Source organism: Musa acuminata, chromosome BXJ1-9 (assembly GCF_036884655.1).
Source record: "Musa acuminata AAA Group cultivar baxijiao chromosome BXJ1-9, Cavendish_Baxijiao_AAA, whole genome shotgun sequence".
In the NCBI taxonomy this organism is placed as follows: Eukaryota; Viridiplantae; Streptophyta; class Magnoliopsida; order Zingiberales; family Musaceae; genus Musa; species Musa acuminata.
This window is the reverse complement of record NC_088335.1, coordinates 42,617,621-42,642,500: the sequence shown is the minus strand read 5'-3', so window position 1 is coordinate 42,642,500 and position 24,880 is coordinate 42,617,621. Positions and strand designations below refer to the sequence as shown.

At 40.7% G+C, this 24,880-nt stretch overlaps 3 protein-coding genes and 1 long non-coding RNA gene across 4 annotated transcripts in view; 2 read left to right on the top strand and 2 right to left on the bottom strand.

The window, feature by feature from the left end:
* Window positions 1-1,332, bottom strand: part of LOC135594126 (S-type anion channel SLAH1-like) — a 1,571-nt gene extending 239 nt beyond the window's left edge. Inside the window, exons 1-2 of the mRNA XM_065084542.1 lie at window positions 450-1,332; window positions 1-40 (exon numbers count right to left, since the gene is read on the bottom strand). The exon at window positions 1-40 is cut by the window's left edge and continues 239 nt beyond it. Of these exons, the coding sequence (XP_064940614.1) occupies window positions 1-40; window positions 450-1,307 (898 nt within the window). The 5' untranslated portion in view covers window positions 1,308-1,332. The remainder of the gene's footprint in view (window positions 41-449) is intronic.
* Window positions 1,333-5,521: 4,189 nt separating this feature from the next.
* On the bottom strand, window positions 5,522-7,296 carry LOC135594354 (uncharacterized). The gene is made up of 3 exons (XM_065084741.1): window positions 7,019-7,296; window positions 6,377-6,924; window positions 5,522-6,295 (listed from the first exon to the last, which is right to left on the bottom strand). The coding sequence occupies exons 1-3, from the start codon at window positions 7,104-7,106 to the stop codon at window positions 6,209-6,211; spliced, it is 723 nt and encodes a 240-aa protein (XP_064940813.1). The 5' UTR covers window positions 7,107-7,296; the 3' UTR covers window positions 5,522-6,208.
* Window positions 7,297-9,761: 2,465 nt separating this feature from the next.
* On the top strand, window positions 9,762-11,452 carry LOC135594352 (mitogen-activated protein kinase kinase kinase 18-like). The gene has a single exon (XM_065084740.1). The coding sequence runs from the start codon at window positions 9,895-9,897 to the stop codon at window positions 11,167-11,169; it is 1,275 nt and encodes a 424-aa protein (XP_064940812.1). The 5' UTR covers window positions 9,762-9,894; the 3' UTR covers window positions 11,170-11,452.
* Window positions 11,453-11,986: 534 nt separating this feature from the next.
* On the top strand, window positions 11,987-24,679 carry LOC135594353 (uncharacterized). The gene is made up of 3 exons (XR_010480071.1): window positions 11,987-12,199; window positions 12,303-12,467; window positions 24,077-24,679. It is a non-coding gene; the product is annotated as an uncharacterized LOC135594353 (long non-coding RNA).
* Window positions 24,680-24,880: the final 201 nt, after the last annotated feature.

The following is a 24,880-nucleotide window of genomic DNA, read 5'->3' as shown; positions in this document are numbered from 1 at the left end:
ACCGCCTCATCGATCGCCTGAACAACGCCGGCCTCGAGACCTGTCGAAACATCCACTTCAAAACAATCAGACAAGACGTATGCAGAGGATGCTCAGTTTGTGCTACTATGTTCCTTTTCTTTGGTTAGATCGTATGTTCAGCTGGCTTTCACTTTAGATTTGAGTTTGCTCTGAGATGGAGAGCATGGGCATGATGATTATTCCCCATTCTTTTTCGTTTGTTTCTACTGTCCTACCCACCAGTAGTTAAGCCAAGCAGATGAGTCAAATTGCAACTTTCGATCCTGTGTTGTTTAGCGTCATTGATTAGAGAGAACATAAGACAGTGATAGGGTTTCTATTCATGCAAAGGATATCAATCAATCATTCGAATGCTTAATTATCTGAAGAAAGATAACGGAGAGATAGAAGAAAGGGAAGGGAAGAAAAGGATTCATGTGTGTCGTTACCAGGGAGGCGAGGAGGAAGAGCGAGAGATAGAACAGCATCTTCGATGCAGTATCGAACGAGCCGGATATGGAACTCCAAGCCAAGCTGGCCGTGCTAGACGCGGCGATGAATAGGAAGAAGACCGGGCGGAGCATCGCCGGCAGGCTGTTGCTCCCTTCAAACCTCTGGTACAGCGTTACGAATAGCACGAGGTAGTGCGCTATCCCGACCGCGAACATGCACGTCGCCACCTCCTCCCGGCCCATCTTCGCGGCCGCCCTCGCCCCGACCAGGTTCGCGATCACCGTCATCTGGCTCGTGGGGTTGGCCACCGCCGAGAGGAACCGCTTCCCTTTGGTGAACCACTGGCCGTATATCTTGAGGTCCAGCACCACAATGGGCACCGAGAACACCCACCAAAGCGCGTCGTAGGCCGCGCTGCTGCCGGGTCGGAGGAAGAAAGCGGACTGCAGGAGGAGCAGCCACGAGATCCAAGGCGCGAAGAGGTAGTTCACGCCCACGTGGTGCAAGAACTCGGCCTGCACGTGCCGGAACTTGAAGAGGCAACGGCAGGCGTAGAGGGCGCAGAGCAGGACGAGCGAGGCGAGCGCTACGGACCAGAGGAGGACGAAGGCGGCGGAGGGGAGCATCCTGACGACGTGCCGAAGCGCACGGGCGTCGGTGCCCGGCTCGCTCAGGGTCTTCCACAGCAGAGCCTGGCCGCACAGCGACAGGCTAATGCGGAAGTACCCGGCATGGAATCCAGTGAGAATCGACACCTTGGGAGAAAGGCTACAAGGATCTAGATCGACATCTCCGCTAGTCCTAGCGGAGATGACAGGAATGGAGATGGAGAGCTGTTGCTCCTTGTTCTCCATCGAAAGCTACCGACAGATAGAAGCTCGTCTCCTACTTCATACCATTTGGGAGGAAGGAGGAGGCGGTGGATGGCTATTTATGGACGCTGGAAAGCTCGATGGAATCTCCCATGTGATCTATAGTGACCAGTTGAATTCGGGGTTAGATTCCGTTACCCTGCACTGCTCCATTCTTTGAACTGAACGAAGAAAGCATGTCGAGTTCATACGTTCACCAAACATCCATGTGGTCAGCGCCAAGCTAAAGACCGACGGGAAGACGACCATTTACGTAACCAAGTGTTGCACGTTGGAGACTGTTGCTGTGTATAATAAGAACGCCACTGAATTAACGCATTTATTATGATTCGAAATATGTGATATAATGTTCTGTGGATCGATATAATAATTATTTTGTAAGGAATATTTTTGTTGATTAATCATGCAATTTAGAATGCTTGTATGGAATCGGATGGGACAAAGGAGGACTGATCCACGTTTGTTCTGCCATTGTATCTGCATGGATCTATCTGTGTTGTGCATGCTGTTAAGGTTTCCGTGGAATCAAAACAAGCATTCTAAATTCATGTGAGAATTAAATTATAAGTTGGGTCTATTTGATGACGCAACTGAGACTTTTGTCATGGCAAAATAGATCAGAAAAACACAGTTGAATTCACCATTTGTTTGGCACATGAACTTTCATAAAAGAAAATTATATTTAGCTTCCGTCATGACACTGACACTGACATGACACCCCAAGAACTCTAAATGACAAGGTAGAAATATAAATCACGCGGTATGACAATTCAACATGATGGAATTGTAAATAGAAGATGGATCATTTGATGTGTATAGTGCAATGGATTTCCCCATCACACAACTTATAAAGTAGAAGAAGGTGCTATCTAGTTTAGTTGATAAAAACTTTGATAGTATATCGTAAGGTTCTGAGCTCGAATTTTACGTTCGTCATTTACTCTTTGTAAACAAAAAAAAGTCATAAAGTAGATAAGATCTTTATATTTTCTTTTTATAGAACTTCCACTAATGATAATTATTGAAGCACTATGACCCTTGTGTTTCATGCATTCTTCCAGGAATCTTCTGGCACATCCTTAAGAAAAATAAGACATTCTATTTAGCGAACTAAATCACCCATGAAAATTTTTGCATATGGTGGTTCTCTATGATCAGGTTTGTGAGAAACTACATCATCTTTGAAAATTTAAGAAAATGATCCAATAATATGTAAGTCTAGTATCAAGTGAGAGAAAATTTGAATTGATTTATAAAAACTAGATGGATTAGGCATTTTAGGTGAGTAATATAGGCTCAAGAAAATTAATGAGTCCCACTTCTAATATTATTACTAACTTGTGGTCCAATATTACTCAATGTATTGCTAGAAAGGCACAACTTATGGCAAAATATTCTCCTATGTTGATCATATAGAGTGCATTCCAATCAATTCTTTCCAAAGAGTTTCCCTCTTAAGACATAATTCAGGAAGTAGAATCAGAGAGATATCAAGTCATAAGAATTCCAGTAGCAGATTGGTATCTCAACGAAGTAAATATGAATGGGAGGAAAATGTGCAAGTTGTGGTGGTAAGGCATCATTCAAGACAGATGAGGCACCACCACCACCCTGTGTCCTGCCTCCACACTGAACTGCACTTGTCTCTATTCTCTGGCAAGTGTGGATGGAAGAAAACAAAGAGGTGGGCAATAAGAATCATGTGTGGTGTCTCAAACAGTCAAATGAACCATGTTTTGTTGGCACTGAGATATAGTACATGTTTTTGAAGCTGGCATGTTTGTTCATATGTGCAATGTTGTTGCCTAATCTTGCCCTCCTGTTTGTTCTCTCTCCTTTGTCTGCAACTCAAAAAGATATCTCTTGTTATCTCTTCCAACTTATCCACTGGTGTCATCAGGGAGGAGCAGAGAGTGACCAGTAGGTGAATGGCATTGGCTGTTCTTCCACTTGCAGAGAGGGATGGCAACATAATGGGTAGGATGCAACCATGCAGAAGAGGTTTGGTGTTGGCTTCACACGCAAAAAGGCCATTGATGTCTCCTTCATCCAAAATGAGTTGCATACAGACATTCAAATTGTAAGTGATAACATGGGACTATCTAAATCTCCTGCAAAATGCCAAGTTAATCTTGTGTTTGATGTATACTTGGCCCCAAAACTTCTTTTTCGGGAGTGACAAAGTTTCTCAAAATAAATCCACAAGCATGCAAGTTTTGATCTTACATGAAGGAGAAAAGATAATGACCACTATCACTGATTTGCTTGTCAAGATCTCACAAGAACCAACAATCAGTACTAGTTTAATCTAACTACTAAAACTATAATACTGCAACCAGTCTTGATGAGTCCTGTTAATCTTTGTGGAGGAACTAAAGCATCCATCTGATTCTGCATCTCAAAATTGCAAGATATTAGACCATGAGTGGGTGGTAACAACAAGACCTACCATACAGAAAAGCAAAAGGAAAAAATGGGATCAAGCTGCAAAACAGAGCAAGCATTATCTCTAAACAAGAGATCTTTAAGGGCTTTAACACTTAAATTGTTATATTGGCAAAGAATAATAAGATTCTTACTAAAATCAAATGGCACACAGACTTCCTATTCAAAAGAAATCAGGAAGCACATTTGCTTCAGCAGATAAAAACCAGGAGAGCTTTGCAGGGTGCTACATTACCAAAGCTAAACATAAATGTGATGAAGAAATCAAGAAAATGAGATGCCCAGTACTTCCAATATTGATTGATATAACCACACACACACACACACACACACACACAAAAGAAATTCCTACATCTTCATCTACTGAATAAACAGTAAATTCAGAGTCAGTTTCTAAGAAGTTAAAAGATGCAAACGATTTGAAGAGGAGAAAGATGCAGCCTTGAGATTGCAGATTCACTAATAAACAATGAGACAGAGTACAGGTTATTCTGCTCACCAGTCTTAGTTTAGTTGAATGTTTGATGATATATTAATTAGTTTTAGTGGATCAACATATTTTTTAAACAGTTAAAATTGAATTCCAAAGAGTAAAGATTGCTAGTTCCAATTACAAATTATGCATCTTCTATTAAACAATCTTGTATATGAAGATACTCCATTTGCTGCTTCCATTAGAAATGACAGTGACCTATATTAAAAAATAAAAACAAAAGAAAACCACATTGATATAAAGTAGTAAGTGACATATTGCACAACAGTTCCCTGCAAGGAGATAATTTTTTTGCAAAAATACCTAGAAATCAAACGCAAGTTCAGCATTTGGAAGTCCTTATTTACAAACAAGTTTGATATCTGAATTATTTTTAAAAACTCTATAATCAAGTTTCTGTGTGAGGCACTTTCACCAGGATTAACCTCAAAAGAAGAGCAAGGATTTTTCTTTTTGTATGAGAAGAGATACAGAAAGGGATTTAGAGGGATAATGTGGCCAAAAAACTATTAAGATTTACAGTAAGAAATAGTACTACCATCTACAATATTGAGCATAACCAAAAAAAAAAAAGGAAACCATGCAAATTAAGAAACAAAGAGCAGACCACAAATTAGAGAAATAAATTCTAAAAGTTTATCTCCCGCACACAGACAGAAATTTAGCTGAAATTTTCCTCAGAAAACATAAATGGATGGTGGGATAGCTAAGTATCCTATCTAAAGCCCCCAATCAGGTCGCTATAACTAATACAATATCACAGAGGTTCTGTAATTGTTGACATTTACTTGTTAAATTTTGTTGGTTTTGCTCAGGTCAATGTGACCTCTACTTGCCTGAAATTGTTAAATTATGGTTGATCATTGCTATCCTCATGTGTGATATAAATTCAATCATAACCGAGACTATCTCAAACTCAGAAGTACTATGCAACAAATATTGCATATATAACATAACAACTCGGTAGATATTAAGGCTAATGCACTCTGGATGAATAATCATCCCCAGGTAACTCTACAATTTATCAGTGCGACAGATCTAACATTACCTTTTAAGATTTCCGCCATTAGGAAAGCTCTCATGGAACTAAGGTGGCTAAGGGTACCAGTATCTTAACCATCTAATCTTTGCAAAGATTGTCATTTGGCATAGGTAAGTCCTTTCTCGGAATGATTTTCCCAAATCATAAGCATTTGTGAAGTATTACACAAAACATTCAACAGTCAAAATGGATGTTGGATGTTGGAAGGCTAAGTGAAAATCCTTCTCCAGGAAGCTTCATTCAATTAGAGGTATCTGCACATGTAATATTCCAATTCATCCATCCTCATAAATTCTAAATTATCACATTGCTGATAACCAATTTCCTGTAGCATAGACTAATATGACCATCATAATCTTATTTAATATTTGTCTGCTCTTAATCTAAGTTGGATGACAATCTCCACATTTATCCTTATTTAGTTCCAAAGCAACTTGCTCTGAAATTATACTCCATATTTCTCAACATTTCAATCCACTGACCTATAGTTGTTATCACCCACATCCTTCTCAGATATCAATTTTGTTAAAGTACATGTGTCCGGTTAAGGCAATTGCTCATTCAATTCATTTATGCCTATTCTCATTTCAGCAGTCCTGAAAATAACATTTAACTCTAATCAGGATCTGACAAACTTTCACCAAAATCGTTGTAACTTGACTTCATTTTTAAGGCTTTTCCAAATATTAGATTTGAAAATGCAAACATAAGTTGAACATCCATGTACAGTTGAAGCAATAAGCATGCAAAATCACGTTTGCTACAGGTAGAGAACAAGTTTACCAATGCAATACAATTGCAGGATTACATAGATATAAGAAATTTGACCTGCAGAGCACAAGATGAATTCTGGCCAAAGAGCCACTCTCTACCGAGTTCTCTGACTAGAATATTTACCTGAATCTATCTCCTAGAACCTGCAAAAACATCAAGCAAGCCGCAGCAATTCCACCAGGTTGCGTGATGCAAAGGTGTAGCAGGGAGCTCAACCTACATACATTCAAGGCATTCCTGGTTAGAACACTAATTTAGTTAGACGAAAGATGCACCATGAAGGACCAACTATAGCACCTCAGCGGTCGGCAAAGTCTCAGTTTTCCCATCAACACTGCGGGCTTCATGATTCTCCTCGCCGAGCTGTTCGAGGGCCTCATCCGCATCACGAAGCGGCACTACTTTCGCTGCGGCTTCGCCCGAAGTCTCCTCAAAACACTTAGCAGCAACCTCATCAGTCGGCCCCCGCTCTTCAGTCATAGCAACAATATTTTCGACGTCAACAGCCGTCTCCTCGGCAGGTTTCTCATCTTCCTTTTCAGATTCAGCGAATTCTAAAGCCGAATCTTCTGATCCAGCGATGGACTCAGCCGCATTCGTAAAAGCTAAATCATTTCCCACAACAACAGACCCCTCGTCATCTTCCTCGGCCAAGGTTGCTCCTTTACCGCTCTCCGCATCTTCTGCTCTGCTAACAAACTCAACAGCTTCAGACCCTAACAACGCTTCGGCAGATCGAAAACGGTGGTTCTCCCGACTTAAAGATGAGGAGGAAGATGCGGGGGATCCACCGTCGTTCTCCTTGTTGTCCTCAACGGGCACCGGATCATCGTGTTGCTCACTATCTGAAGAAACATCGAGCACAAACGAGTTCAAGTAGGAAAACAGAGAGACGCATACATTCATCTATAAAAGGAGACAGAAAGGCGAAAGAACTACCCCGAGGAGGAGCAGCAGGATTTGCAGGGCGGAGAGCCATCTCCTTCTTGCGCCTGGCCGCCTTCCTCTTCTTCGGACCCGATGGCATAACGATGTAATCGATGAATGTACGGCTAAATTCAACCCGTAGCAGTCAACTTCTTCTTTCCTTGTTGAATTCAAAAAATCCGTCCCTGTACGTAAAGATTTTATCCCAAAAATCAAACTTTTGTCTCGAAAACAGGATTAACATTGAGGAAAAGTGGGTTTATGGAGGATTGAAGGGTTTAAACGGTGGCCGCGTGGATTGGGAATGGGAAACTTTGGAGAAGACAGGACCGAATTGGAGTCCGGGAGAGCAGATTGAGGCTGGGGAAGGGCCCTACCGAGAGTACTGATGCCGGTGGCGGCGTTTTGTTGTCGGCCTCCTCCTTTTTTTGTCTTACTCTTTTCCTTTCACCTTCCACTGCTGCTACAGATGGGAATCGAAGGAAGCAGAAAGAAACAGAAGGCGGGTTGGGAGGAAGAAGAAGCACTTCTTACTTTAATGTTCGTTTCATCTCCCTGCTGTTTTAGAGAAGTGCAACCGTTTATTCGTTCTTCAATGTATATTTTCCTTCTATTTCATTTATGATGAGTACACAGTGATAAAATAAAATAAAATTAAATTACAAAAATGTTGCAAGTTTAATTATAAATCAATTTTTAATTATGAATAATCGAAATATTTCTGTATATATTAATATTAATAATATAAATATATATATATATATATATATATAAAATATATATTTGTGTCCAAACATAAAGATGAGCTTTGCGACCAAAGTGGTTTCTTACTCACTCCGGTAAAGTATTTCTTTGGTCATGATACGTTCGTACAATATATGATTATCAAATCATCCGATGTATCTTAATCGTGTAAAGTATTTATTCGTATATGATACTTTTACCTAAGACATGCATTAAAATGCTCGATGCACTAACATCCTTCATGTGCGATGCATATATCTTGGGCGAAAAAGTTCAAAGCACCTTTTGTCTACCTTTTATGTATGTAATAGTTGTCAAATTCTTAAGACGGATGTTGCATTTTAATATGCATAATTATTTTTCTTAAAGTATAATAAGGAGATAAATGATATGAATAGTAAGAAACATTCAAGTTAGTAAAATAATATTTTTTTAAATATAAATTTTATTGATGCATAAAAATATGTTATTATAAATAAATAAGATAACGAGGAATCATCCATACTTAAGATCATAATCATGCAAAACTTTTCCTATTACATCGGATATGATTAAAGTAACATCATTAATGGACGTAAAATTATTATTGACTTCGTATCATAAGCGTCAACAAAAATATCAAGTTCTTAAGTGAAATACATATAATTTAGGCTCACATTAATTTATAAAAAGTTTAATAGATGTACTAATAATAACTGAGTTTTATTTATTTTAGATGTACTAATAATAATTGAGATCATAAGTAATGTTTGATGATATGTTGGCTTTGTTATTCCAATGGTGGTGTAAAACCCATGATCAGTAGCTTTATAATGTGTTTTTATATGATTAGTATGTATTGTATCTTAACATAAAAGTTCTGCTACTTATTGGGACTGGTTTTATTGTTAATCTTAATTCTCTTTCAGCTCTGACTTGGATTCTTCCATTGGAGGGAGTTCTTTCAAACATCTGTTCTTTATTCTTCTGTAGCCAAAGTCAACTTTTGCTAAAGCAAAAGCAATCAATTCTCTTGTTCTTTGTGTTCTCTGCCCTCACTGACATGGCTAATAAGTTGCCTAACCATGACTTTTGAGTTTGTTTTCATGTTCAATTTTAAATTTTCTTTGTTAGAATTTTAAAATAAAAAATGTTTATTTAATTTAAATACTTTCATCATGTAATTTGGAGTTTGCTCTTCACATGACTCCACATGTTTTAAACTTATAATTTTAAACTTCATTTTTACCATTCTTTTATATTTTTAACTTATATCTGTTTTAATTTTATTATACATCATTGTTTCTATTCTTCAAGAGCATATAAGATAATGATTCATGCCTTTGGTTTCTTCAAATCCTTTACTTTATTTTTTCACATATTATTCTCTTATATATCTTAATTGAAACGCGACTTAATTTTTTAATTTGGGGGTGTGAGATCTTTCAACACTAAAAAGAGTTTTATATCGTAAGAAAATACATATACATGTTTGAATATATCGATCGGTTTAGCAAATAAAGTTCATGATCTTTAATAATAAATTCAAGGTTTTGAATAATTTAAGATGTTGACATGAATTGCTTTGATTAGAAGATGAATATTGCATTAAAAAATAATAATTCTAGTAAATAAGAAGTCCACTAAAGTTATAGAGCCTTTCTTTTGGTGCAACCACTTCTTTCCGAACTCAACACTTCCGTTTCCTTTTGGTGCAACGGTTGTGCTCTCACCTAACATCCATACACATCCGGGGTTGACTTTTTGAGGCATCCGAGTGGCCACAAGTCAATTCTAGCTCGAGTGGTATTCCAAGTCAACCATCTCATCAACTCCGAACCTAATCGACAATGCTATCTGACCTCAACACCACTCCGAATTAGCATCCCTGTGCTTGTTTGGACTTGTGCTTGAAAATGCAATGGACATGTCTCGATTAATTACAGAATTTTAATTTCATAAAAGTTTGACTCCTTGTTATATTTGCGTTGACTCTTGCTTCTTGTCGAACATCGGTACCAAAGACCAGAAGTCAACCCTCTCTTTCCCCTTCTCCGCCTTCGCATGGCAGTATAAAAGGCTCTGCTCTTTGTTGAGATCCCCAACTCCTCCTTCCGCAGTTCGGTGAAGGTTCAAGGCAATCTTCTTCTTCTCCAGGATAGCTAATGGCCATTAGCCAGTGGTGCCGCGGCAGGACCATCGGCCGCGGCTCCACCGCTACCGTCTTCCTGGCGACCGCCTTCCCCTCTGGCTACCTATTCGCCGTCAAGTCCGCCGACCTCTCCCTCCACGCTTCGCTGCAAAGGGAGCAAGGTATCCTCTCCTCTCTCCACCACCCCAACATCGTGTCCTGCCTCGGCTTCGACGTCACCGCCGAATCCTCGGGCGGCCAGCTCTCCTACAACCTGTTCTTGGAATACGCGCCGCTTGGTTCGCTCTCTGAATGCATAGTGAAGCACGGCGACCGCCTGGAAGAGGGCGTGATCCGGTCCTACACCGGTGACATACTCCGCGGCCTTGCTTACCTCCACGCCAAGTCCATCGCGCATTGCGACGTCAAGAGCAGGAACGTCCTGATATGGCCGGACGGGCGCGCCAAGGTCGCGGACCTCGGGTGTGCACGGCCGACCACTGGGGACGACGGTACGGTGCGGCCTATCGCGGGCACGCCGATGTTCATGGCGCCGGAGGTGGCGCGCGGAGAGGAGCAGGGGGCGCCGGCCGACATATGGGCGCTCGGGTGCACGGTCGTCGAAATGGCCAGCGGGCTGCCTCCCTGGCCCGACGTCGACGTCCCGGCCGCCGCCTTGCACCGCATCGGCTTCACGACGGACGTCCCGAAGTGCCCAGGGTGGTTGTCGGAGGAGGCCAAGGACTTCCTCGACAAGTGTTTGAGGAGGGACGCGAGAGAGCGGTGGACGGCGGATCAGTTACTGCAGCACCCGTTCCTGGCGAAGCGGAGTCCACCGAACCGCTTCACGGAAAGCGATTCGAGTCAGGTAAAGGTCTCTCCAAGGAGCACACTGGAGCAGAGCTTATGGGACTCCGTAGCAGATGAAGAAGAAGAGGTGGAGATGGACCGGCAATTCGACAGCCCAGAGGAGAGGATCCGACAGCTGATCAGCGGCGGCTTTCCGGCGTCCAATTGGACATGCGATGACAACTGGATCACGGTAAGGATGAGTGAGGAGGAACCTACAGTCGCTAGAGCAGATGCTGCCGATGAACCAATCGGTCACAGCAATACTGATTACATCAGTTCAGCAGCAGATCGCTTCTCTGATTCTGTTGGATATGGTGTTCCAGACTACACTGATGAATTAGATGATGTAGTAATTGTGAATCAAATGACTGGGGAGAGACAGATCTGTACACCTGCTGTTGAGGTCGATAATAATATTTGTTTTTCTGCTAATTTGCTGCATCGATTGGTCTTTTAGCTTTTCCTATAGAAAGGTGACCTGTTTGACTCAGCTCAAGGTCAATAGAGATATGCAGTGAGATATGTCAGTAACATGGTTGAAGGTACATGATGATGGAGCAGCACACGCAAATGGAGTTGCAATGGTAATTGGTGATCCAGGCCTTGAGCTCCAAGGTGGTACAGGCAGCTGATCCAATTTGTTAGGCAATTCAGATTCGACTGTGGAGGAGACAGGCAGAGGTCCTACAGAGTTGCTGTTGCTACAGAAGCAAAGTACCAGAGGCAAGGTATTAGCAGAGCACAAGCTGTATAAGACTATTAACTCTGTACCCTCCATGCTGAGTATGACTGTGTCTTCCACTGCTGCCATGCCATCCTTTAGTAGACAAAGCAGCAGGGGCAGAGCGCTCAGTGTCCAACCCCTAGCTAGCTAGGGCATGCATGGTCACTGCTGCTACTCCATCCATGTCTCCTAACCTTTCCTTCTCTGAAGCTTTTCCCTCTCTAGCCCCCGTCCATAGTCACCTTCCCATCCATGTCTCTTGACCTTTCTTTCTCTTAGGTAGTGTTCGCCAACGCCAAACGCACAAAAGATGCTGATTGCGTGGTTCGACTGAGTCACCCGATGAAAGTTTACGGGCGACGTGATTTGTGGGGACAATCTTCGGGTCCCGCCTTGTCAGCCGAGAAGATGATCCGGGTGATACTTTGGATGACACGCGAGCGCCAGCGCATCAGCCCGGTGCACGCGTCACGCGCGTCGTTCTCCCTGTTCGAAAATCCTCTCCCCCCCCCCCGTCCCCTCTCTTTTCCTCTCTCTATCTCTCTCCCCTCTTCCTCACGCACGCACAGTCGTCTCTCTCCGCCTCGTTGGCATTCCCGTCTCTCTCGTTCTCTCTCTTCTCCCTTCTGCATTCGCCTTTCTTGAGAACATAAAAGAAAAAGCGAGCAGAGAGAGAGAGGGAGAGAGAGAGAGAGAGAGAGAAAGACAAAGGCGGAGAAAAGAACAAGAAAAAGGAATAGAGGAGACAGGCTCGAAAGCAGCAGTAACAGCTGACACTCTTTCTTTGCCCCCTCCTCTCTCTGTGTATTTATTTTGCTCATCCTCCCTAACGCCCTCTCCATCTCTCTCTCTGTGTCACGCATCAGAGTTGCGAGCCCAAGGCGGAGTCAGAAGCCAAAGAAAGAGGAGGGACGGGCTTACCAGGGTTTCTTCCTGCTCTCTCCGTCTCCTTCCGGAATGCGGCCTCTGATGCCAGCCATCGGGATCTTTCCTTCCCCTACGAGAAGAAGGAGACGTCCGAGGAGAAAAAGGTCCGTGCACTGATGCTTATTATTTCTCTTCGTCTTCTCCTTCTTCTTCTTCTTCGCCTTTGTCTCTTTTCAAGATTCTTGGTGTTAGGGTTCTTGATCTAGTCATGTTGTTTTGGTAAGGGTGGGTAAGCAAAGAACAAGGAGAGAGAGAGAGAGAGAGAGAGAGAGAGGTGCCCTCCTTTTCATCTTTCCTTTGCTTTTGGTGGCATTTTCCTTCCTGTGGCATAATACTTGGTCTGGGTCATTGATTCCGGCGAGGGGTAAGGACTTGTGGGAAAGAGAGAATGAACTGTTGGTGGACATGGAAACCAGATATCGTAGTGTTGGAACTATTCATGGAAGCCCACTTGCTTCTTGGTTGGAAGAGACTGGTGTCTACTACCCTGACAGAGGTGACTATGTAGCACGCAGACGTAGAGGAGGAAGAACATGATTACAGCTGCCCTACCTTCTAACTTGCTGATCCGAAAAAAAGTTATGCTTTTCTTCCTATCCAAGTTGACAAATATGTTGGCTGGCAAATGTTACTTTTCAATAGTGTAGTATTATTTCGGTTGAATATTGCATCAATGCACATATTGTTTTTGCGTCCTATTTGGAGGTCCTCATATCTTGTGGCCATTGGTATAGGTTCGTTCACTGGAACAGAATAATGATGCGAAGTTCAAACATATACCCGAATTTGCAGTTCAAGATTGGTATTTCCGTCCATGTTTTGTTAGCTGGAGTGAGGTTATTTTTGCTATGAGCCAATAAAATCTAGCCAATATGTTGGGAATGATACTGGGCGAGGTCAGTGTGAACTGTAACTTGTTCTAGGTAGTAGGTTCAATCTGAAGTGTGATGTTAGAGACTTTGAGTGTGACATAAAAAAAATTATAATGCTTACAACTTTAGATCATTTCAATGTACTTATGGTTACAATGACTTATGTTGAGCGTTCAGAAGAAAAGCGAAGTGTGGAAAGTACTTCGACTTTTTTCTAAGTCCTCCTTTTTTCATATGTTTGGTAAAGATTCTTTTGGATGGAAATCATGCCATCATATTAGCTCTTGGGAAGTCCTAAGGTCACTAGAGAGAATTATTCTCCAATGGACAGATTAATTGATATAGAAGAACCTTGCTAATGAAAAAGCACGAGGAATCACAGAGTCTGGATATGAAAGAAAGTTAGGAACAAAGACCACTTGGTTATATACCAAACTCTTCTTCATTTTTAAGTCGTAAGATGGTTGCATGTCAAATTTGTTTGGAACAATCCTACTACAACAACCATAATAATCATTTGCATTTGGATATTTGTCGATGATAACTATGTATTTTAGTGATGTCCCCAAATTGTGAAAGTTTTGTTGATTGTCGAGTTTTTTAATGAAAAATAATTTTTTTGATAGTAGTAATAATATAGAATCATACAGTATAGATTTTAATTAAGAATATTTGTATTCTGTATTCATGATCATAATTGTTAATCCTTGTTCAATAAAAAATGCCGTTTCAAGTTTACCAGAAATACACATTTCAATATAGACATGCGACTTTTCATATCATATCTGTGCAGCCATTGACATAAAGGATTGGATGACTACAATTTGCAAGGGAAGTCTTCCTAAAGAATACTTTTTCCTAAAAATTTCTTTATTTGTGTTTTTGAGTATTGTCTTACTGGGTAGCTCTTTCTCAATCCGTTTGGATCCTTCGAAGCATATGAAGGTATTGCACTATTGTTGGTTGTTGTCTGTCCAAGGGTATAGTTTTTCTGTAGGAAACCTAAACTCAAAATGTTCAAGGTGGTGCCCCACTTGAGAGCATCAGGATATATCCCTAGAAAATGCAATAATCAGATTCCATTTTTTGTTTATCCTGGTATGAGAGATTCATGGCATATTGCTACAAAATTGCAAGGATCTGATTCCACATGTTATGACTGCTTTGAGAATCATAAAATTTCTAAACATGACATCAGGTATCATGAACGTTATGAAACAATTTGCATAATATTAGAAAAGAATTAGTCGTAGTGTAGTTTGAAAGACTATCAAGTCATTGACATTGGTTAGGTTCATGGTCGGCTTCACAATTTGTTAAATGTGCACACAATTAGCAAAATCTTTGTTAATAATTTTATATATCCTTTTAGCTAATTGGAGGGATGATGTTGGCAAGGTAATTTGACCATATAAAAGAGGGTTCACATTGTTGGAAATGGTATCTGATGGCATTTAATGGTGGTTAAAAGGGTTCATGCATGGTTGCTTGTTCAACAAATTGGTTGCCATGAGCAATTTGTTTAGGGTCTGCCAAGAGCAATTTGTTTGTTCGACAAATCAGATTGGTTGCTAAGAGCCTTTTTTTTTTGTTTCCTCCAAATGATTGGAAATCCATCAAAATTAGAAGAAATCAATTAAAATCCACTTAGCTTGCTAATAACTTGTTGAACCATCAAAATTGACTTCAGACTAGGATTGGCTGACCCCATGAACCATGATGACATTGAAAATAAAAGAATGCTTGAATCATCCATTATTCGATATGTAGTTGTCCATGTTGCTTGTTAGGAATCACATTCGTGGAATTTTTGTAATGTGCTCACTTATGGTTGGTGAGATTACCAACTCAAGCAATGAGATCCAAGTGAAGAATGCCAAAGACTCGGATGAAAAACTACCATCTAATTTATCTTCTGCCATCCTTATTCATCCACTCCTTATGTGGGGTTTCGATAACCATATATAGTATGAAAGAGGCATTGAAGATAAAGGAAAACAATAAAACATGGCTTGCCATATAAGCAAAAGAGATTCTCCAACCTTATAACTATGTTGTACTTTGGTTAAACCTCTAAAGAGAGTGTCATGCACCTATATGAAAATAAATGAATTTCAAATGCAAGAGACTACAAGAAATCATTGGAATTGGTTGACATTTCTTAACATACTACTAGGAAAAATGGGCAAGAATAACTTCTCTTTTTATTGTTTCTTTTATATCTTACGTACTATTATGAACTTACTTGGAATCATCTAAGTCGTGAGGCACCCTTGCATTATTCATTTGCAAAAGGTCAACCTAATTGCAACCTCGCTCAGGTCTTGAAGGAACTGTAAAAGAACAAATTGATTAGTTCAAAAAACGAGAGACAAACAAGTCTCATCGTCTCATAAAGAGGACAACTTTATAAGTAATTCAACAAATACTTGGTGTATAAGAGAGAAAAGAGAGGAAGAAGAAAATAAGGACGCCTTTGCAAGTCTACAAATGATTGCTCATCAGTTGTTGGGCGCGTTTGCAAGTCCCTGTAGGCTTTACGTGCGAAATTGTGAATCCAATCAATGCCCAACACTATCTCAAACCCTCATCCAACCCTGTGCTACTCGGGTGGTTCTAGGGTGCTGAGATGGCTGACATTTTGCATCGCATTATAGCCTATAGAAAATAGGTCATGACACGTGAAAGCTAGGCCATTTTGGGTAGTTTTGCCCATTATGGTGAGCGGTTACTCTGCAACCCTACAAACTATTCCCACTCAATTTTCAAGCAAAAACACATAAAACAAAGCAACACACTACTAAACATATGTATAAGCAAACGAAAGCGACGAGCGGTCCGTTGATGAAGTTGTTGCTGGTGCATGACGACTGTCCGCGACATTCTCCCCCACTTAAACTATCGATGCTCTCGTTGATACTTGCTGGTAGGCTTTGATGATTGCTTCTTTATGACGCAGGGCATCTTCAGGCTCCCAACTAAATTTTGTTCAGGGAAGTTTTTGTTATTTCACCAAGTTCTTAATCGACACTACTCCGTTGGGTAACTTCGTTTTATGATATGCTAAAATGGCTTCATTTCGCTTTTCGTAAGAGACTCTAATAGGGGCTAGCCGAGTTGAAACATGCTAGAAAGTATATTACGGATTTGAATGATAGGCTTTCAAGTTGCTTGCATGGAAGATATTGTGAGTTTTGAGTCACGTTGATAGTTGCAACTTATAGGGGACATTGTCTAACTTGTTAATAATTGGGAAGGGCCTTTCATACTTGCGCACTAGTCCCTTGTACATTTTTATGCATAAAGAACTGGAGTGATGCTGGTTGGAGCTTCACCAACACCAAGTCGTCAACTTTGATCTCTTGTGGTCGCCTTCTTTAAGTATGCTAGGGTAATACCTACGTTTCGATGTCATTCTTTTGTAAAGTGATATGTTGACGGGCTACTTTCGGTATAACAAGGTGTGACAAGTTGATGGTTGTTGTCCAGTAATGATCTCGAAGGGGCTCTTGTTGGATGCAAAGCTTCACTATAAATTGTAGGAGATATGGGCTATGTCCAACAAGTTCATCCAATCTCATTTGTTGGCAGTTACATGATGTTGAAGATATTGCTCAAGAAGCAAATTTATTTTTTTAGTTTGGCCTTCCGTCTTGGGGTGGACACTTGTGAAAAAGTATAACTTGGATCCCAGCAATTTGAACAACTTGGTCTAGAATTGCACAAGAATCATGTGTCTCAGTCGCTGATGATATTGTGCAGAACTCTTAAATACTTCACCACATTCTTCATCATTAGCTTAGTTACCTCCTCCGCAGAGTAATGTAGAGGTGTAGTAATGAATGTCGCATACTTTTAGAACCAATTAACCACCACGAGTATCGATCCAAGTCCCCTGATGCTGGCAAGCTTGATATGAGGTTCAAGGAAATGCTCTCTCATGGCCTTTTCAGTATGAGCAATGACTTCAAAAGTCCCATCGGCTTCCATTGCTTTACCTTATCTTATTGGCGAGTAAGGCAAGTCCGAACATATTCCTATATATCAGTCCGCATCTTTGGCCAATAGAAGGCTTTCTCCACGAGAGCCAAAGTTCGATAAATAGCTGGATGTCCTACCCAAGGGGAATCGTGACACTCTCTCAAGAGTTTATGACTCAAATTATCCGCTCGAAGAACATAGACTCATTCCCTTTGGTGTAGACGATTCCCTCCTCAACTCAAAATCATTATGCCGCCTTCTTTAATTAGCTGCATCTGAGTTATTGCCTGGGGATCATTGCACAGTACATCCTTGATCCTGAAAATAAAGTTGGATTATAACTGACTTGTTTGACCTTTGCCTTCCAATTGCACGACATTCACTAGCTCCACTTTCTTGCTCAATGTATAACCTATGACATTTGTTCTTCTGGGCTTGCACTCCATTACCATATTAAATTCAGTTAAGAAGTCCTGCCATTGTGCTTGCTTTGGAGAGAGCTTCTGAGTTTGGAAGTAACTCAACTTGATATTGTTCGTCCTTAGCACAAATCGCGTTTCGAGAAGGTAGTGTCGCAACACTTGTAGATAGTGGACCAACGTTGTCATCTCCTTCTCGTGCATCGGATACCATCGCCTTGTCTCGTTGAGCTTGCAGTTCTCATAGGCCATTGGGTGATCCTCCTGCTTAAGTACTCCGATAATAAAGTCCAAAGCATTTGTGTGGACTTTGAAAGACTTTCTATAGTCTGATAATTTGAGTATCGGTTTTTCTAACACAACAACCTTTAGGTCTTAAAATGTTATTTCATATTTGTCTGACCATCGCTAAGGTTGCTCCTTCTTTAGCAGCTCTATTAGTAGAGCTACGTGTTTCGAGTATCTAGAAATAAATCGTCGATAATAGTTGATGAAACTAAGGAATGATCTTAGCTTTGGTACATTCTTTGGTGTTCACCACTTTGCCACAATCCGCACCTTCGATTTGTCTATCCAAATGGATCCTTCGTCGACTCGGTGCCTCAAGAATAAAATCTTCGTCTAGATAAAGTAGCACTTCTCCCTTTTCAAGAACAAAGTGTTCTCCCTGAAATCTTGAAAATTATTCGAACGTACTTAACATGCTTCTTAAGCATTTGACTATAAACAATGATATCATCCAAGTAGATGATCACGAACTTATCTAAATGCTTTTTGAACAATTGATTCATGAGAGTGTAGAATATGGTCGGAGTGTTGGTTAAATCGAAAGGCATCATTAAGAACTTGAACGTTCCATACCTGGTGATATGAACCATTAAGTTGATCATAATTCTGCCAAAGACCTTTAACTATTCATGGAGGACCAATGACAAGAGTTAAAGCTAAAATGATGAAAGAAGCCTTAATTTGTTTATTGGAAGGCATTTGGAAGGAGCAAGCTGGTTAAGACTCGGTCAAGGTTCTATGGATGTAAGAAGAGCCAAAAATGATCAACATGATTCAAATAAGTCCAAATCATGAAGAGAAAGTCTAGCTTTGAGAGAAGGATGAATTTTTAGTCTATTTTGAAGAATAAAGACCATTCAACCATATTGGACCATATTATGAATTGTGGGCTTATTCATGAATAATCATTCAAATCAATTCAAAGTAGATTTATGAGTGATCTACATTAATGAATTAGAAATATGAATGTCATTTAATGTATTTAATGGATTCATTCCCTTTGTACAATTGAGAAGTATAATCATCTTTCAACATTGGTGAGTGTTTTGTTTTTAAGTTCTTGTATAAACTTTGGAACTTATTAAGCTTTTCTACTTTTGGCGTTCAAAACCCAAAAAAAATTTTGCTTTTCCTTTCAACTTATAAAACTTCGTAGTTTGTGGCATTTTAAGGGAATCAAAGTGTTGTTCTAATTATTTCATCAATTTTTCATTGATAAAGTGATTGGAATAGTTTTCCTTACTTTAATCTTGAACGATCCGTCTTTTTTCAATTCATTGGAGGGTGTCAATTTTCATTCCATATGTATCATAGCTCTTTAGCTATTGCGGTGTATGGTTGCTAAGTTGATGATTACTATCACCTGGTTACATAGGTGGTCTTTACTTTGTCGCCTTTAACAATGCACCCCTACCAGTATCCCGACTAAAGGTTGAGTTTGGAGAAGTAATTTGTCTTGCCCAATTGGTCGAATAAATCTGTGATGAGTGGGATGAGATACTTATTCTTCATCGTCACCTTGTTTAGGCCTTGATAATTGATGCATAATCAAAGTTAATTTGGATTTTTGCGCTCCCTTCAATTGTAATGCCGCTAGTTGTTGTGGGTCCTTAGTTCCTACTCGAGAAACAAGAACCATGTAAGGGTCGTCGCCTCCCATTAGACATAGGAGTTTAGGAATGACATTAGGACCAACTTGGCCGTGTGCATGAACTCCATTCTAAGGATTACTTGGAAGTCGTCCAATGGCAACACCATCATGTTTGTGCTTTTGCTTCACATCCCAATTTTGTGCTTTTTGCGCTCCCTTCAATTGTAATGCCGATAGTTGTTGTGGGTCCTTAGTTCCTACTCGAGAAACAAGAACCATGTAAGGGTCGCCGCCTCGCATTAGACATAGGAGTTTAGGAATGACATTAGGACCAACTTGGCCGTGTGCATGAACTCCATTCTAAGGATTACTTGGAAGTCGTCCAATGGCAACACCATCATGTTTGTGCTTTTGCTTCACATCCCAATTTTGATTGGGACCCCCCCCCTTCGCCAACTCGGAGATATGCTTGGCCTTCGAGTTCATAGCCTTTATCTGACCTGGGCTCTTCTCTAGGTTCAGCTTGAGTCGCCTTCACGATTGATGATGAAGTTGCGGGTAGTGCCCGTATCCACCATGACACGAGTTGCTCGGTCATTGAGCTTGATGTCCACATACATTAGCTTGTTGCTTCTTGCTTTTGTTCTTTGTCTTCACATTCTTTCCCATCTGACTCCGCAACATGTTCAACAAATGCATTGCTCCTATCCGAGGTCCGTTTGACTCCTCATCGTTGTTGTTGGATTCTGAACTATTCGAACTAGGGAGTTCCCATTGTCCGATCTGGGGGAATGGATTGATACTATCAGCGCAATGAGTTCTTGCTTTTGTGGGCGCTCCCTCACCATGTGCGATCCTCTGTATAAGAAGCATCCGTCAGGTTTTAGGGCATTGCCTTTTGAACTTGACACCTTACGAGAACTCTTTTTCTTTTGCTCGGTTTCTGACTCCTTTCGTTGGGAATATTTGGGCGATTTCCTGAAGATTTTCTTCTTCCTTGAGTCCTTTGAGGAAACAAAGTCGATGAGCCTTTCAGTAGTTGTGATTGGCCCGACGAAATCGATGACATTCCTTCGATTCAGTTCTTGTTGTGCCCATGGCTTTAGGTTATCGTGGAAGTTAAACTTGTCCTTCTTAGACATGTCTTGTATGTCTAACATCTGTGCTGAAAATTGGTTTATGTAGTCTCGAATAGAAGTACTTTGGCTGAGTTGTCTCAGCTTCCTTCTTGTGATGAACTCAGTGTTCTGGGGTAGGAACCCAGTTCTCAACTTCTGCTTCAAGTCCTCCCATAAATCCATTTGGCACCGACCTTGTTGGATCTCTTCCTACTATGTTCGCCACCATAGTTTTGCATCCTCATTCAGATATATGATTACCTTTGAAACTTTGGTTTCTTTAGAATCGGGCCTCGTTGCTCGGAAATATTGTTCCATATCGAATAGAAAATTCTTGAGTTCCTTCGCATCCCTAGCACCCACGTAATAATGCAACTTGGGTGCCCTTAAGTTTTATGGTAGAGCAATGCGAGTGTTGTTCCCTCTCACATTAAGAGCCCTCATGAGCAACATGATCCTATCCATGAGGTTCGCCATGACATCGTGTAGGTGCTGCATAGATTCTTTGGTATCTTCTGTCAATCGACTGACTCGGGACTCGACTTTATCGATCCAAGATTCTACCTCTTGTGAGTTCTCTACCCCATGGAGCCTTCTCTATCCGAGGTAGAGTTCTTCTAGACTCGCTTCGAGAACATCAAGGCCGGTTTCAGTAGTTGTAAGCTTCTCCTTATGACTTCTCTTTTCGATTGGTGCTCCAGATTGTGCTTCCTCTGCTCGCAAAGAATAGCCAGATTGTGCTTCCTCTCCTTACTATTTTTGCTGTCGTACTCCTTTCGAGTGACTCCAATAGCTTGAGAGCGAGTTTGCACTTGCAACTCATCTATGATTGCTTGGGGCAATTGTTCGACTTGCCTTGTCTTGGTCGATTCACCATGGTGCTTCGCCATGGCGAGATTGTAAACTTTCATTATTTGCTTGAATTGCTTGCTCCCTTTGATACCAAATGTCACGAACTTAGCTGTAATTACCTAAGTTGTGAGGTACCCTTGCATTATCCATCCATAAAGGATCAGCCTAATTGCAACCTTACTCAAGTCCTGAAGGACCTATAAAAGAGCAAATTAATTAGTTCAAAAAACGAGCGGCAGACAAGTCTTGACGTCTTGTAAAGAGGGTAGCGTTACAAGCAATTCAAAGAACACTTGGTATGCAAGAGAGAAAAGAGTGGAAAAGGAAAACAAGGACTTTAGAAGGCAAATGAAAAGTCCTAAGTTTACAAACCATCGCTCATCGGGTATTGGGCGTGTTGGCAAGTCCTCGTAGACTTTACATGCGAACTTGTGAATCCAATCAACGCTCGACACTACTTCAAACCTCCATCTAGCCCTATGCCACTCGGGTGGTTCTAGGATGCTGAGATGGTTGATGTTTCACATCACACCATAGCTTATAGAAAATAGGCCATGACATGTGAAAACTGGGCTATTTTGGGGTAATTTTGCCTATTCTGATGAGCGATCGCTCTACATCCCTACTAACTATTCCCACTCATTATTTTCAAGCAAAAACATAAAAAAACAAAGCAAAACACGATGCCAAACATATGTACAAGCAAACAAAAGTGACCAACGGTCGGTTAGTGAAGGTGTTGCAGGTGCACGGTTCCTGTGCGTGATAATATGCTACTGTTTCTCATAAGCTTGTATAATTGAACTTGATACTATGTTTAATAACCCAAGAAAACCTATGCTGACTCTTTCTGATCTCTTTCTCCTAGTGGAGTGAGACCTTTCCACTATTCAGTGAGATGAGGAGTGAGACCTTTCCTCTTTTAGTGGGTTCTAAGTTGAGTCTAGATCCCTGGTAATATTTGGTCAAAGGATGGACCTTGGTACAATAGTAAGGTTGCTTGTTATGTTTATCTTTCTCCTAGATGAGTAAGACCTTCCTCTATTTAGTGGGATCAAGTTGAGGAGTGAGATCTTTCCTCTTTTAGTGGGATCAGGTTGAGCCTAGATCCCTGTGCAATAATAGTTGGCCGGAGGGTAGACCTTGGTGTGATAGTAAGTTGGCCATTTACTATTCAAGACATTGGGGTTCGAGTTTAAAAACACCCTCCCTTGATCCCACATATATACACCTTCCTCATATTCCACATTAACTGGAGTCTCGTGCATTAGATTTGTCTTTTTTAATCTCTACTTTGTTCCTATTTTTATGACCATGTTTATTTCGAGGGAAGAAGTCAAGTTGGCTTCTACAGGTCAAGTTAGATTAATTTGTATGGTTGAAACAGGAATGGTTAAACTAATTTAAACAAGTTTTTATTCTGTAGAAAAACATGTTCAATTCTCATAAACACTAATATTCAGATTACTTTTAATAATTCTCTTAGGTCTAATTCCATTGGTCTTATTACATTGTGTGGAGTCATTTAATTGCAGGTAGGCCTTTTCAGTGTCATAGTCAAAGGTAACAATATGGAGTTGCTGTGAGATTCAGTAGATTAAAGTAGTTCTTATGGTTAGAGGTACTGTAGTGCACAAGTTTATCAGGTGTTGGCTGCTACCACTTTTGAGGTAGTCTGGTTTGTAGTCATAGTTGACTTTGCAAGGATGCATCTTCTGTGCTTGTTGGCACCACCTAAAATGATGGCTTTATATTCGTTATAGACTGTTGCTTACCATTGCAAGTAAGCAATCGGTAACTTGAATTTTGTGACATCTTTGTACTTGTTATATTAGGTCCTGACTGAGCTTCACTAAGGTGAATTTAGCTTCTTGATTTACTCAAATGACTAGTTTTTGGACATTATCTGAACTAAATATATGATAGCCCAAGAATTGTTGTCTCATGGCATGGCTGTGTGCTAATATATTCCTAGTACCAAGTGATGTCAATTGGCACATCTCTCTATTGAGTGGCTGGCACAACAACAACAAAAAACCCGTAAGTCCCAACTATTTGGGGTTCTTTTGCCGCCATTGAGAACTGGCTGGCTGGCACAGGATAAATATTTTCCTTGTCATATTTTGGACTCTAAACCCTTTCTGGCATGGGACACATGCTAGCTCGTGCCAACTGATGCAGTATTTTTTCACCCTCTTCATATATCAACACTGGCATTGAGCGCAGACTAATATCCACACTAGCCTTTTTGATGATTGTATTGTTTTAGTTGATTGATTGTCATGTTCTGTTAAAGTTGTGATAGAGGTGCCAACCAAAGAACATGGCAACATTTTGAAGCCAACTTAGTGATTGCAACGCTTCGAGTCTGATTTTCCAAACAAACCAGTGGGCTATTAATTAACGTTTTAAGAAGTAAATTCTCGTTGTCTACATTGTACCACGGTATAGGAAATGTCCGACTGTGAAACAAAATAGCACAATGCTTGATATCGTTTTTATAATTGTAATATTTTGCTTTTGATGTCGAGCCACATCAGATATTACTGCTCTTTTGTTGGATCCCTTTGACAAACTATTCCTCACTTACAGGTACCAAGATGATGGTGATCCGGGCTACAATGACCATGTGCTCCTGCAATAATAACATGCCAGATTCTCTAGTCCTGTTGATTTCGGTAGCCGATATGCATTAGACGAGGACATGTTTGGAGAATTCGGGAATGAAGCCATTGGTCCGCGAGACACCATATATTTTGGGTCACTGTAATTGACATCCTCAAATGTCGATTTCTAGTTCAGTTAAATGACGTATTCTGTTTAGTTCTTCCAATTCTCTGAATTGTTGTTCCTGTTGAACCAATGAGCTTCACCACGGTTTCTACACAGTGGCCTCTTGGTGGGATGATGCTAAATGGTTGCAACAAGTAGTTCCTCGAAGAGCCAAGGTATGATTGTGTGATGGTGCTGTGAATTGTGTTCCCAGTAAGGATGATGCAGAGTTCGAAGAACTGGAAACTCTCGGTCAACATCCGGTTCTTAAATGTCTTTTTAAGGGTTGGGTAGGGTATCACGGTAAGGATGCAGAGTCATAATTCATTTGCAAGACATACACGTCTGTATTATGCTGGACGAGGGCTATTATGTTCTGATCCACCAATATTAATTCACTTTTTCTATTTCCCTTTTGGTTTATTTATTGCATAGTAATTTTTATTTTTTGAAATATGAGATTATTTTCTTGACCTCTGTTGGATTATCATCTTGCCATGGTTGCCTTTGCCTCCACACTCTCGTCCTTGCCTTCTTGCCTTCCATCGAATGTGCCTTTGCGCTCACCCTTATTTGTCGATCGTGTCCTTGTTCGTTGTCTTCCTCTCCGCCATCGACCTTGCC

Coding starts and splice junctions, on each gene's coding strand:
- LOC135594352 (XM_065084740.1), top strand. CDS start 9,895: ATGGCCATTAGCCAGTGGTGCCGCGGCAGGACCATCGGCCGCGGCTCC.
- LOC135594354 (XM_065084741.1), bottom strand. CDS start 7,106: ATGCCATCGGGTCCGAAGAAGAGGAAGGCGGCCAGGCGCAAGAAGGAG. Junction 6,925..7,018: donor TCCTGCTGCTCCTCCTCGGG/GTAGTTCTTTCG, acceptor ATGTTTCTTCAG/ATAGTGAGCAACACGATGAT. Junction 6,296..6,376: donor AGACTTTGCCGACCGCTGAG/GTGCTATAGTTG, acceptor GAATGTATGTAG/GTTGAGCTCCCTGCTACACC.